General features: G+C 44.1%; 1 protein-coding gene across 1 annotated transcript in view; it reads left to right on the forward strand.

The window, feature by feature from the left end:
• The window catches only part of LOC308225805 (rho GTPase-activating protein 7-like), a gene marked incomplete at both ends in the record, with an annotated part of 54439 nt that overhangs the window by 37156 nt on the left and 1978 nt on the right, over positions 1–15305 (forward strand). The window contains 8 exons of the mRNA XM_080626946.1: positions 5848–5919; positions 7423–7504; positions 8013–8076; positions 9313–10673; positions 11121–11291; positions 11968–12127; positions 12691–12889; positions 14565–14781. Coding sequence (XP_080483072.1) covers positions 5848–5919; positions 7423–7504; positions 8013–8076; positions 9313–10673; positions 11121–11291; positions 11968–12127; positions 12691–12889; positions 14565–14781 — 2326 coding nt within the window. The remainder of the gene's footprint in view (positions 1–5847; positions 5920–7422; positions 7505–8012; positions 8077–9312; positions 10674–11120; positions 11292–11967; positions 12128–12690; positions 12890–14564; positions 14782–15305) is intronic.

Here is a 15305-nt window from a genome sequence, read left to right on the forward strand (position 1 = left end):
ATGGACAGGACACTTGGCTTGCTTTTCGTTACTTCTGTGCTGTTGTTTTACTGACGCTGGCTCTGTTGCAGCAAGCAGTTACCCTTCCCTTACAGCTCCTCCTGGGAATTTTGCATCAACTATTTCTCTACAAGGGTCCCGTAAAAAATCCAGCCATAAGGAGTTTCTGCACCAGAGGAATGGTGCATCTGCTCCTGCTTCAAAGCCAGAAGGACCAAAGCATGGAGAAGCAATGTAGCTGGGATTAGACTGCAGGGACATAAATCCCCTCTCTATTGCCCCACTTTTACTTGGAATTTACAAGTATGGATTTGGAAGTTAGAAGGGTACACTCTCATTTCTCCTGAAGTCAGTCTGAGTTAGATACGTAATTCCCTTGAGCTCTTTGAAAAATTCCTGCAAAGCAAACACTCCCTTCTCTATCTTACATAGAAGCAACTAAAAGATCAGCCAACACTCACAAGCTTGTTAGCATGGTCTACAAAGAAAATGCCTTTAAAATTGCCTAGGTCCCAATAACCAACATGGGAGGCTAATGGCAAGGACCCGGCTAAAGATCCTAGTGTCAGCTTGGCACTCCTGGTAATCAGCTTGGGAAGCTCATGCCAAGGAGCTGGATAAAGATGCAATAGGGGTTATCACAAAGTACTGGAATACATGGCAGTTCCCAGCTGTGATAACTGAAGAGTTGGCTGCAGTTCCAAAACACCAGCATGATAGTAAAGGAGGAATGAAGAAACAAATATATTGGCCTTTTCCTTTTCCAGATATTTGTATGCACTATCTGTATGGAGTCTGAATTATCCTGGCAAAATTCCAAGCAATAATCCCCTTCTTAAATGGGTTTCAAATACAAGTAGACTTTGCTATTTTGCATTGCACAAGGGACAGCAGAATAAACATTATTTATGATCCATCTCAGCATTTGGAGAGTTTCAGTTTTACAAGCCCCTGTCTGCTTATCCTGGTCAGTGTAAACACCCTGCTTTGAAAGCATTGCATGTGAACCTTCAGCACTGAGTAGACAGCATGTTCAGACTCTCTCTTGAAGTAAAAAAAGGTAACAAGAAAAAACCAGTTCTTGCAAAGCCCATCACAGGAATAATGCAGTCCTGAGCATCCTCAGGAAATCATAGTTCTAGCACAGTGAATGCATCTTTCACTGGGTGTGTATAGAATGAAATAACTTATTAGCAGCTGTAAGTCATAGGGCAGTAATACAAATGTTTACAAACCCAGCAAGATACACAGACCAGAACAATGCAATGGGAAAATCATCACTTTATCTTCAAATGGACCCTGAAAAAGCCTTGTTGCTTCTGCTGCCGCCAGCACACCCAGTACCAGCAGGATGCGTCACTGCTGCGGGATCTGCCAGCTCACGCGCAGCAGGGCAATGCATGGCGGGGTCTGATGTGCGGCTGCCAAGCACACCCAGTGCTGTTGATCCAGTGCTGAGGAGGGGAGTGGGACAATGGCTGGGGACTGGTGGTGATGGGAGGACACGGCAGCATCTGTGTGCTGGGCACTTGGTTGTGCTGTGCCAAATCCAGCAGGTTTCAAGGTGGGGTTTTGGTGTCTGCTTGTCTGTTGCTGTGGTGGGAGGGTTAGTGCCATGTGGAGAGGAAAAAAAGCCTTCTGGTGTAATGAGAGAGATTGGGAAAGAACAAAACTCTTTGGCTATTCTGTTTCATTCCAGATTGGTGTAATATGCAGTCAAAGTCACGAGGCAGTCCTGCCTTGCCTGTTCTCCTGCCTGTACTCGCATGGCACAGGGAGGAGAGGCTGGATGAGTGCCTCCCAGACGGGCACATTTCTGCTCCTTTCTGCATAGCAGCAAGTAGGGTCCTGGAGTAACTAACACAGAGTGCTGCAAACAGCAAGAAAACCTCTCAAACTGTTCACTGGCACAGTGTTGAAAGTTGTTCAGACTTAAACACAAATCCCTTTAGTTAATGAAGACCTCATCACCACATGATTCTGACCTGTCCAAACTGGAAAACTGTTTTAGGTGAGGATAGAAATAAAAGTAGTGCACCTACCACGTACTCAAAAAACATTCTAAAAGACAATGTTGGAGGAGAGCTCCAGTGAGATGTGTGTGAAAGACAAGACAGTGAGGCTCAGGTTTCCTAGAGCTGAGCTGCCCTAAGGGCTGCCAGCAACTGCTTGTCCCCTGCGTGTGCTCACCATGGCACTTGTCTTGCCACTGGTTCCCACTGGGGCTTGTGGCAGCTGGTTCAGAAAGCCAAAGCATCACAGACCTGACCTTGCCAAGAAATGTGAGCCATTTCCTGATGCATCGGCTGGCCAGGCCTGCTTTAAACATTGCAAATACAATCTGATGCTTTTCTGCAGTTGAAGCTCATGATTAGTTTTTAAGACTGACTGGCCTGTTTCCTATTCAGCTTTTTGCTGGTTTCAGTTGCTGCCTCTCTTCCCTTGGTGTTAGCAAAGTGCTGTTCTTGTGAGGAGAACATCTCAGGGAGAATGCCTGAATCTCAGCACAGATGTCTTTTCATTATTGCAAGCATTGCTGGTAACATTGATGTTCATTCTGATAGGGATTTAATACACGCTGTAGCATCTGGTTCCTAAGTACCTGATGAATCTGGGTTTGTTCTCCAGTCTGCAAACAGGATAATGCACACATGGGGGAATGCTGTTTTTCAGGTCTTAAATCCAAGTGGATGAAGGAGAGGAGGTGTCAGCCAAGCTGATGTGGATGCTGGGACTCTGGAGGGAAGGAGACAGTGGGGCATGGAATGGCACCACTGTGGAGGGAGGGGGGCAGTGGCCCTAGAGGGCTCCCAGGGTCGTTGGAAGCATTGTCAAGGCTGTTTTCAGTGAGGCTGGGCTAAACCATCTTCAGCACAGAACCTGTGTAACAGCACAGCCAGAGGATGGCACAGGCCATGTGTACTATTTCTCATGAACGTCCGGTAGCCACCCATTGCCCATAGCACAGCTGGCTTGGCTAGGAAATACTGCTGCAGCCTCTAATCTGAGACAGAATGTTAAGCTCTGCAGAAAAATGATTTCTTTTACATTTGCTTAATTGTGAAATCAGTTGAGGAGGAGGTGACCTGTTGAGGTTCCTCTGCTGTTTCAGTGGTGCAGAGAGCGCCCAAGAGATCTGTTAAAAAGGTGTTGTCCTCTTTCATGCCATGTAGCTCTCAGGCAGATACACTGCAATTGCAATAGTATTTTGAGGTGCTGTTCTATACGGGCTTTCTGAAGGCTCCCCTATTTCCAGTTGCCATTCAGGAAGACCTAACTTCTCTGCAACAAGCATCTGAGCAGTTATTCTAATATGAGCCTGAATCCCCCTAGGCAGGTATGTTAGTGTTAGCCATTAATGCTACTTATGATTGTTGCTCTTTTTTTACTGCTCTGACTTTTATTTGCAGAGCTTTAGAAACCTGTGGGGTCCCTGATGGAGAGCACTGCTGGGGTGCTTCATCTGTATCCTGCCAGTACTACCTAGCGAGTTTTCACTCATCTCATGCCGTAAAAGCAGAGCAGACTTGCACGTCAGCACTGAGTGCAGCCCTATGGAGATCAGTTATTTCCTTTCCAGCAATTACATCCTATTTCTTTTTTATTTCCTCCTCTCAGATTGATCATTATCACAGTAATATGGGCTGGTCTGGGAATTCCCTTTCATCAGAGTAAAATTCCTAGGCAGCCATTATGTCTTCAGGATTTCAATTTCCAGTAGCACTGGGGAGAGGCAGCAAAGACCTCTTCAATTGTTATTTTAGTGGTGAAATAATCACAGCAAATCAAATGGCAAATAAAAGTAGACATGCCAAGAACTTATTAATGCTTCATGTGTTGTCTCCTAACGCATCAGGGACACTGCAACATGGGACTGTGCAAAGGTCTGATAAAAGGCCTGAGGATTTATATTAGCAAAGAACGTTCCTCCAGCTCCTGTGTCCTTGTCCTGTGGAAGAGACCACCTCAAAGTGTTGAATGCCATTGTGTATTCATGGAAGCGTCGTTACTGGCTGCAAAATACTTTCTAGCCTGTTCTTATTTATATCACTGCTCATGGCTTGGTTTGCTCTAAAACTAGAGCTGTACTTCTAATGTGTTGGGAATGGGGAAGCTTCAACCCCTGCTCAGTCACTCTCCTGTCTGCACTCAGAAAAGCTGTGCACAGGCTCAAGCTGTCTAGTTCAGAGTGAGGTTTGGAATGAGAACAGGTTTAGCTCCTCCACAGCTGAGCTGGTTAAGTCTATTGGGTTTTTCTAAGTGAAAATCACTTTGTCTTTGTGAAGCCTGTCAGTGTTAGGCTGGTCATCCATCGTCCTGGCTCTACAGATTCTTTTCCTTTCCTCTTTTGCTCTGCAAGTACAATGCTGGTGTTTTATCAGTCCCCTGTCTTGGCAGTCAGTAAATGCTGTGTTATGATAAAGATCACGATAAACTCTGGCACTAAGTATAGTAATAAACGTAGGCACAGTGTATATAGGCTATTGTGGAAGAAATTAGTTTCTGTTCTGCTGTTTGGGAAAGAAAAAAAAAAGGAGTCATGCATCTGTTTTATGTAGAAACATTCTTATCATCCTGTGGTATCGCTTTATTCTCAGATGAAAAGCCATGGTTTTGTGCAGAAAAGCCTTTGTTACAGATGGCATTGTCCAAGTTAATCAAGTGATAATGGAAATAATTTAAAGTTTAGAAGTAGAATAATAAAACCGTGGAAGATCTGTAAGTGTTTTGATGAGTTTCTTCAGTCTGTTGTGCTGATAACTTACAACTGAGAAGCTGGAGCAAAGCAAGCAGTGATTTTGAATAGCTATGTCTGTGAAGTGACTTGGAATCCAAATCTTTGGGTGTACATGTAAAGAAAACGGTTTTAAGAAGCAGGCATGTTCCTCTAGCCTAGCATGCTGCATTTTAAGGTGCTTTAAAAACATTTCATTCTACTGATCATGCTTGATTTTAAGGCAGTTTTAAAACGTTCCTTTCAAAGGAGACTTTGCCTTTGGGTGATGTCTGTTGTAAGGTGTGCTGGAGCACAAGAAGTGTAGCATGGGAAGCCTTTCGTCTTCAGTAGACCCAGCAGTTTCTAGTGTTTGCCAAGGTTAGAGCCTGTGGCATGTACTCATGCTGAGTATGTTTATGTTTCTGAGAAATCTGGTGAGTGTTCTGTGATTCTGTGAAGTGATATTCTGCTCCTGCTCCTGTGGGAATGTTACACGGTTGGCCATGGAGCTTTCTGAATTGTCACAAAACAAGCGGTTCATTCTTGACATCTGCTTGTGCTGAAGGGGCTGCCAAGTTGCGTTGGTAGTTGGCAAGGAAATAGACATTGATAGACCCTAGCAACAGGTACTCCTGAGAACCCTTATTCTGGGAATACTTACCCTGTGTCCAGTGCTATTAATGTTGTGATAGCATTTTGAGTTTATTTATAGGATTTGTTTGTGTCTTATCTCCATCTCTCCAAAATGGAATGCACGAATGGGCTCTGCTCTGCAGGAGCATAGACATGTATCCTACACCCTTCTCTCGTGACTCATTTTGACATATAACAGACACTTCCCTGTCCAAATCTCAGGGGTAGTTGACGTAGATCCATGTATGACATCTCAAGTATGTGCTCATATCTACACTCTTGTATGTTTGCTCTCTATCCTATGTTGGAATGAGTAGTCCAGAGCAATGGACATGCATGAGAATGTCAGGCACAAGAATTTATTTCTTTTTAAGTAATACACTAACAAAACTTTCATATTCCTCTGAGAATCCACCAGAAAAGACTAACTTGCTTATATTGCGAAAGCATAACCCCTGTGAGCTCTGCAAATGAACAACTTTATGTTCTCATGGCAGAAATTGAAGCCAGAGAAGCCTGTGACTGGCTGAGAGCTGCCGGGTTCCCCCAGTATGCACAGCTGTTTGAAGGTAGGTATGAACCCAAAGACTTGTTGAGCAGCTGGCACTGAATTCAAGTGGAATTATTTGCATAAATAATACTTCAGAACCTGACACTTTTGATGGAAGAACTGCCAAATGCTGTGGTATCTTCATGCAGACCTGCAGACAAACAGTAACCTGGTGCGTGGTCTCTCAGCACTGACAGGTTAGCGTGGAGTCAGTAGAATTCTGGAGGAGAACAAATCTTTCCTGGTTATTGTTAGGCTATAACTCCATCAAATTTCTGCTATTGTGATTTTTAGAAACTTTTAATTTTCTCAGGCTCTTTTCCTTGGAGTGCTGGGTGGTTTTGCCAACTCCTTGACTGCAACCAAACCTCATCTAACACTCTCTAGCCTTTGGTCTTGAGCAAGCTTGTTTTACTGGTGTTTTGAAAGAGAATGTTGGAAAAATCGTCTTGCAATCCCAAATTTTTAAAGCAGACACTCAGAAGCAGCCAATCATTCAAACAATGCCATTTCAGCATATTTTCATGTTGTTAAAGCTACAAGGAGTGTTTATTACTTGCGGGGGAGATATGGGTTTGTTGAGAGCTTGTGTAATATTCAGGCAGCACTTGTGCTTATACCCTGAAACTGTTATTCTTTAAAATATGTTTATTGTTATAAACATTGAGTGTAACGAAAGCTAATCTATTTTTAAGAGCAATTTTATCAAAGAGCCACAGTTAGAGGACCAACAGTATCTCTGCCTGCTCTCCTTCCCTCCTCCCCCGTGCACTGCAAAATTAAAACCTGGAAGTCAAGTAATAGAGCCAAATTTGAAAACTGTATCCTATGAAACATGGTGCTTCACAGAAATTATTGCTGTCTGCCTACAGCAGGTTTCATTTATAGAAGCAGTCAATCTTACAGTTTGGAAATGTACATTGTCATGCTTCTGAAAAATGGCTCCTCTGTGTTATCTTGCTGCTTATGCAGTGTCCTGACCTGACCAGGTAAATTAAGCTTAAAAAGTAACCTAAAAAATACTGATGGATCTCCCTGGCTCCCTCATTTGCAAGGCTAAATCTCTTCAGCTGGTGTATTGATTAGCTTCAAGCACAGCATGATTTCTCAGGCTTACTACAGCTCAAAGGGCATGTGTCAGGTGCTGCATTGTACCTTGCCATCAGCAAAAGCTCATGTAAAATGCTCCTAGTTTTATACAGTACTGGAAGGCAGAAGGTGCAGAGAACCTTCACCAAAGCGAAGAAATACTTCCGTATTTCTTGACTACAGCACTTAGTCACTGCAAGCTCCTGGGAATGCAGCAAATGCTTGTCTAGCTGTAATTAAGAACAGCAAGCAGATACCTGCAGTTACTCTGCCACTTGTAAGGAACCGATCCTCACTTACTTGAACAACATTTGTCTAGATATATAGTTATAGAAATGAATTTATATGTATTTCACCTGTGATAGATATGTCATACAGTTCAAGGTCTGTGCAATTACAACTCAGATTTCAGCTTCACCTTCTTTGTTTACAGATATGCAGTTTCCTATTGATATAAGAACTGTGAGGAAAGATCATGAATTTTTAGATGGAGATGCCATTGACTCACTATTCAGGTAAACAGTAATTATAAACCATCTTTAACACCTCCAGGCTCCATAGTTATTTGTCATTCATCTTTTCATGCCTTAGTTTTTGTCAGACTAACGAGGTCACCAGTGCTGCAACTGAAGGAAATCCCTTAAGCACATACTTTAGTGCCACTGAAGTTGGTTGTTTTCAGAATTGAAAGGTAAAGAAAGCACGTGTCTGCATGTCTGCTTCAGCCAAGGTCTTAGTGACATTATACAAAGCATTAAATTGTTAAAGCTCATCATGTGGCTTTTAATTAGTTAATTAGGGTCCTCTTCTCCAATTTCAAGATGGCAGAACTGAAACTGTGAACATCATGGGGCTATTAGTTGGCACTGGTTTTGGCAAAATGTATGGACAACCTTTATCAGAATGTCAGTCTTTGACAGCTGGAATGGGGACTCCGTGGCAGAAGTTCACAGCACGTTTGGTGCAGGTTTGTTTTCAAGAAATGAAATAGTTTCAATTTAAAATGTCTCTCTTATACCCTAGGCGGCTGAACACACTGAACAAATGTGCATCACTGAAAGTGGAGATAAGCCGTCAGAGGAAACAGGTGTGTTTGTACCATCCAGTCCATTTTCATTAAAAATGTGGTTAACATTATGTCAAAAACCTGGTTTAGAAGGTGTATGAAAGATTTGCAGTTTCTGAACTTTTCTTTCTGTTCTCTTCCATCCTACACAGCATTTGCATTTTCTGCTGAAAAACACAGTGATGGAGATTGAAATGATGCAGTGGTCATGGGTAACTTTGTATGGGAGGTTAGGTGTGGGGTTTGAAGCAGTCTTTAAAAACAATTTGACACATATTGCTGTCCAATAGTTGCACCAAGGCCCCACCTCAGTGTTTCTTTAAGCAGTTTCACATCATATTTAAGGCCTGAAAGTGAAATTTCACTCTTACTGACTAAACAAAGGATAAGAAATGAAAATGGAGAATCCAAATAGTGTCAGCCAATGTCAAATGTCCAGCCAAAAGGTGTGAGAAAGGTTTTAGCTGTGCTGGCTTTGTCCTCTCCTGCAAGTACTATAGCTAAAACAGAGTTAGAGCTACATCTTGGCTGGTTAATGCCAGGATTGGAAAGCCTCTTGGATCCCATGGATTAACTGCAGGACCAGCAAGAAAATAATGTCTTCTTTGGAAAAATGTCCAGTTTTTTGGAAAGTTTCACTCTACCATCAGGGAAGAATGGGGCAGGAGAGGGTCCACAGAGGAGACACAGGTCATTCCCATCTCTCTAAAGTCACTTGGAATGGGGACAGCACATGGAGCACGTGGGGCAAGTGGCCAGCGAGGCTGAGGGTGCGTCAGCTATCAATGCACCACTCCAGGAGGGTGCACCAGCTATCAATGCTGCCACAGTCCCACAGCCAAAGGCTTCTTTACTCGAAAACTGGATGAGTTTTGGTCACAGAAGCATGAAAGAGTGTTCGATTTGTTTGGCTTTAGGAAAGGCAATGTAAACCCAATACAATTATCTTTCAAAACCTTTGGATTTGGCACAAACCAGGATTTGTCATCCTCAGATCAATCCTGTCATCTTTTCCTGGGGTGAATTGATAAGGTTGGTCAGCATGCTTGGGAGTGATTTATCAGCATGTTTTTCAACTAACAGCACAGAGCTCAGGGCAGACCCTCAGTAACTGAATGGTGACCTTTCCATATGCTGTTCTTGGGGTTTTGGAGGCAGGCAGAAAATGTAAATTCCTTTTTTGCTATGTTTTTTTGTAATTTAAAGTTTGCCAAACTTTGCCTTGAATCTACTTTCTTTTTTTCTTTTCCTTCTAAGAGTGATGACTCTGATGATGATGAACCTTGTGCAATAAGTAACAAATGGGCTTATGAAAGGTGCAGTCAAAGATGGTCTCGTATCGAGAGCACAGAAGGTTTCCCAGGAGAGGAAGGTGCTGGTGCATCAGTCCCAGGCAGTCCAATACTGAAGAGCACCAGCAAGGAGGATGCTACCTTTCTGGATCCTGGAGAGAAACATGATGTGTCCTCAGTTCACAGTGCTAGCAGTGGTGACAGTGACACTGTTAGCTGCCCAAAACCTTTTGAAGATGTGGAAACCAGCACAAGTTCTTCAAGGTGCTCCTCAGTTAAGGTGGCTTCACTGGACTCTACTTTTAGTTGTTCCCTTCCCTCCAGTGAATTTTCAAGTACCACCAGTGAGGAGAAGCTTTTGGATAAGTCACCCTATAAAAAAAGGAAGAGCCTTCTAAAGAAAATGGAGAAGTTGCATTTAAGGAGCAGCAACTTAAGGAGTGGTCAGTCAAAGGCCAAACCCATAATAAGTGAACCTGTTCTTCTGGAAGGACTTAATGAAGAGAAAATGAAGATGCTGAACTGTGTAAATATTTCTGACCTCTCTGGCTTCCAAATAAAGAATAATTCTTCTTTTTCTCCCCACAGTTTTGATAGCAGCAATCAGTCTGAAAACAGCAGCACTGTGACTGCTCCAAGTCCTGTTATAAACCCACACAGCCACTGTGAAGGAAGGGGGGTATATGCAGAGGACTTGGATTCCAGCAAGCTCTTTCTGTGGAATGATCTATCTCAGCAAAACCTCAAAAACGACATGAAGTTGCAAATGAACCAGATGTTTCAAATACCACAAGGCCATAAACCTGGCACCTTCCCCATAGCACTTACAAGTAGCTCCCTAGCTCCAGTAGACAACTCTTTTGTTAACTGGAGAACTGGGAGTTTTCATGGGTGCAGAAGGAGCCAGAGCAGAAGCAGTTCCAAGGAGTCCAAAGCCCCCAGGAGTCACCTTTCACATGTGGATAACAGGCTGAGCATATATGACAACATGCCTAACATAGAACTTGATAATTTGGAAGCAGCAAAAGCTGGTGATGATGATGATGTATTTTCAGAACTGAACAATGTTACAGAAGATGTCAATGGTCTCAAACAATTGGTTGCTCAGTGGACAGAGAAGTTCTCAGATGATGGGGATTCAGACTTTGCCAGTGACTCAACCTCTTTGTTTCCATCCTCACCTAAAGGAATCTGCCATGAAACACACAGCTCAGAAGATAAGAGAGCAAAACTCCCAGCCACTGTGGGAGAGAGCTGCTGCGAACCTGACAAAGAGGCCAGTTCTGCAGGCCTGGCACACATGGCAGACTCTAGGAAGACCAGCAGGTCAGCCCTCCTTGGGTTTCCCTAGCAGACTGCCCCTTTGATTCTCTCCACTCAGAATGTGATTGCTTTTCCAGAACAAAGTATTCCCAAGGAAGTCTGTTCTGGGTAGCAGGGTCTGCGCTGCTGGTACCCGGGACCACCTGTACTGCAGGTACCAGGTCTGTAGGCACTCTGGTGTCTACATCTTCTCTGACCTCTGCTGAAAGGAAGGTGCTCATGATCTGTGTGAGCACTTAGCCATTTCAGTTCAGACTTTATGGCTGTCTTGCTGCATTTCTTATTGAAGCACTTTGTACCTCCCAGATGAGAAGCACTTGGTTAAATCCACTCACCATAAGGTGTTTGGGAACTGCAGGTCATTTAGAGTTAGGTGCTTCACAGATGCAGGCAGAAAACTAACAGGGACAGTGGGAATAGTCCTAAGTTTAAACATTATTTATCCTGCAGGCATGGGAAGCAACACTGGTCTGTGGAAGAGCGTGTGAACCTGGGAATCCTTTCCCTGCAGACTGAGGACCAGTCAGCAGCCCAGCTAGCCCGGACACAAAAACTGGCTTTGCTGAAACTCACCGCTTTGATGGACAGATACTCCCCTTCCAGTAAGCAAGGCTGGAACTGGTAAGTTGTCTAATACCTGTGTGGGAAAGAGAGGATTTGATGCAAGCAAGTGGATTTCCAGGTCTGCTTAGATCGCATGTGTTCAACAGGAGGAATTCAATCCTGTTAAATCACTGGCAGTTCCAGGGTTGCTTCAATGGCTCCAAGGTTTCCTCTGCTATGGACTGCACTTTTGCTTCTCCCTGGTGGTCATACTGTTACTGACTTTAAAGCACATTACAGTTTCTCTGCAGACTTTGAGCCCTATTTTCAGAGATCCCTCACATAGATTGCAGGACCTGAGGTGAGAGCGGCCTGGGCTGAGTATCCATTTCCTCAGCATCAAGTCCTTGTTTGAACTAAAACAATGACAAAGTCATTCAGAGGACTTAGAAATACCAGTTAGCATCTTGTGATAGGGATCTGGTACTTGAATATAGAAAGAAGTGAAGAAGCCTGCAGTGTCCTACGGGGTGGAATGTATTTCACATGAGGATGCTTTATTAAAACTGATTTCAGTTTTGAAGGAAATCATTCCTGTAATTGCCCTTAATGATTTTCTCTTATGATGCCATGTGTACAGGTAAGTATGGAGCAGAAGCTGAGGTTGAAATCCTTTCCCATGCACATAACTGGAGTAGCAGGTAGAACTGTGCTGGAAAGTTGATGACTTGCTTGCACTGGTTGTTATTTTCAGGACTATACCAAGGTTCATCAAGAAAATAAAAGCCTCTGACTACAAGGACAAGAATGTGTTTGGGGTTCCTTTACTCCTGAACGTCCAGAGAACAAGCCACCCACTGCCTAATGGCATACTCCAAGCACTGGACTACCTAAGAAGCCACTTCCTTGACCAGGTATGAAACTGAGGCAGCCCAGAGCAGCTCTGTTCTATAAGCGGCAGCCTGTGAGGAAATGCCAGTGCTATTTCCTTCTGGGAATACCTTCAGTCCTGTATTGTATTGTGTGCATGACAATGGAAGTGTGTGCTGCAGATGCTGTTTCCATAGCAGAGCTGCAGGAATAGGAGTTTCTTTGCTCCAGCATCAGCATCATGTACATTTTCTGTTGGATGAACACACACTGGTGCATCAGAAACCTGCAGATCTCGTGTGACAGTAGCCTGCTCAGGCATACTAATAGGTGCCAATAGCGATGATTTTAAAAGAAGTCAAGAAGAGTAATTTTGATTTAAACAAAAAGGTAGCAGACACGACAATTGGTGTGCCTTTTACAGCTCGTTCTGTGGGCATCAGTCATGGTTTGCCATGCGCTGCTTCTAATGGGACAAAACTATTTTGGTGCTAGATCCCTCTACCACAGGGTCTTAGGTATCGAAAGGAAAGTTAAGGATCGTTTGTCAGAGATTTGATTCCTGATGCCTGCTCTCTTCATCTGAAATAGTTCCTTTCACCCGCAGGTTGGCCTGTTCCGAAAATCCGGTGTTAAATCCAGGATTCTGTCTTTAAGAGAAATGAATGAAACCAGCCCAAACAATGTGTGCTATGAAGGGCAGTCAGCATTTGATGTGGCAGATATGGTGAAGCAGTATTTCCGAGACCTTCCCGAGCCCATCTTCACTAACAGACTCTGTGAATCCTTCCTCCACATCTACCAATGTAGGTAACAATAGTTGGGGTTTTCCAATTCTTTTAATACCTTAATATTCAGCTGTACAAGGCTGTAGTCAGAGCAGGATTAGTGCCATGTCGTGGCATTGGAGACAAGTCAGGCAGGATGTTTCTGAGGGGAGTTCATTGTGGATCTGGGCTGAAGAGCTGCACATCTGCATCCTACGGGCCAGCTGTTTTCTAACATTGTCTTTTCTGTGCTTTAAAGGATGAGTGTGATACCCTATGCCACAGCAGCCTCCTAAACTGTGCTTTAAAATGGCCGTTTCCGCATGCAAAATCAAGAAAGAATCTAGTCCCATGAATATGGTATGAATGGTATATGAATACCATGAATATGATATGAATCTCTTCCCCATGAATATGGTATGAAGTGTCTCCTTCTGCAAGGAGTCATGTTATATTGACAAAGTTCCTTCATTAAGGTTGCTGTGAAACAGCCCCTTTGCCTGGACATGCCAGCACCTTTCTGCTCAGGCTTCCTCTGTTACTGTCCTTGAGACTCAGCCTGTCAAAGAAGGAAAAATGAAGCTGAAATCTGGCTTTGAGCATAAGCAGGTTCAGCCTCCAGTATGTTGTCCTCAAGGAATTCACTTTCCAGAAGCAGCTGGGTTGGGGGAAATTGCTGTAGGGGCTCATGATGATGATGTTACAGTAAGTTTTGAGGAAAGCTTTTGAAAGCCCAAGTGTGAGCTTTCTGTGATCAATGTGAGTAAATGAGTTGTTGCTGTCCTGGGTATGATGTGGTTCCAGGAAGGCTGGGCTTGGGTTTCATTTTTTAACCTGTCAGGCTTTTAGAATTTTGTCTAAAAATGTTGTTTGTTTGAAACAAGTTTTCTTTTTGCATTCACAAATCCTTTTTGTAAAGGAATCTTCAATTCCTCTGTCCAATGGAGGTGGAACTGTTTAATTCCATTTATTATAACCTGGCCACTGTCCACCTCCTGTCTCTTGTTCTAGGCTAGAAACAGCAAATGTCCGAATTCTACTTACCCATCTTCCACCACATCTGGCTTTTGGAGATAAAAAATGTGCTGCTTTCACCAAGAAGTGTATTTTATGTGTTCTACACACTTGAAGGGAAAGAGAAGTGATCTTATTCCCTTTGTAGTGGTGTAAGTTGGAGAAACCCTCATGATAGGGGGATGCATGACAGGATCCTGACCTTCTGCAGGAGCTGTTTGGGCACACAGTCCCACTGCGGTTCAGTGTGAATTGAAATCTGTTGGCAAACATAGTTCTGTGAATTGAGTTATCCGAGAGCATCTGTTCTCTTCATGCCTGAAGCTGAAAGGAAAAGACAGTGGAGCAACTATCCCCTCCAAAGTAACATTCCAGAGTCATATTTTATAGGGAGACAGGCCCTTATTTGGATAGTAACCAGAGCCAGTTCAGGATAAATCCATTATCGTGGTGTTCAAGATAGATAAGCTGCAAGTCAAGCACCAGCATCACTGGGTGTGGATGTGCATCTTGACAGGGAGCAAGAGAAAACTGTATTTGTGTGATGTGACAGTGATAATGGCCTTTGCCTTGTCTGCGGTGCACTGGAGTGACAGTGAAATGGATGGACCTACCGTTCCAATGCCCTGCTTGGGGCTGTGTTGATGGATGCATCCTGTGCAAGTCACGTGCAATGTTCATAATTCTTTTCTGTCTTCAGACGTGCCAAAGGATCAGCAGTTCCAGGCTGTCCAAGCTGCAATCGTCCTTCTCCCAAAGGAAAACAGAGAAGCTTTGAAAATCCTCCTGTTCTTCCTGCGAGATGTGGTTGCTTTTGTGGAGGAAAACCAGATGACCCCAACCAACATTGCTGTCTGTCTTGCACCATCTTTGTTTCACCTCAACACCCTGAGAAGGGACAGCTCTTCCTCCACTAGGTATTAGCATCTTAATGCTGGCATTGCTGCTCTCCATAGTGTTCTTAGCTGGAACAATGCTGGCCTAGGGTCACTGTCTTCTTTGAAGAGAGAAATAGTGCATGTCTTCGGGTTTTTTTCAGCTGTGTTCAGGTGCAGCAGGAGCTTGTCCTGTGTAGGGCAGAGTGGTAAAGCCACAGTGCCATGCTCCTGCCTGGTCTGTGTGTGAGCCAGCCTGCCTCCCTTCCCACTGCTGTGCTCTTTGAGGCTGCCTCAGGTCCAGCTGCCCAGGAATGCACCAGTCTGCAGCTTAAAGAGAGGAGACTGAGCTGAGCTCTTAGGCAGAAGCTCTTCCCTGTGAGGGTGCTGAGACGCTGGCACAGGGTGCCCAGAGAAGCTGTGGCTGCCCCATCCCTGGCAGTGCTCAAGGCCAGGTTGGACACAGGGGCTTGGAGCAAGCTGCTCCAGTGGAAGGTGTCCCTGCCTGTGGCAGAGAGAACTGGATGAGGTTTAAGGTCACTTCCAACCCAAACCAGTCTGGGATT

The sequence above is a fragment of the Psittacula echo genome (assembly GCF_963264785.1).
Source record: "Psittacula echo genome assembly, chromosome: 11".
Taxonomy (NCBI): domain Eukaryota; kingdom Metazoa; phylum Chordata; class Aves; order Psittaciformes; family Psittacidae; genus Psittacula; species Psittacula echo.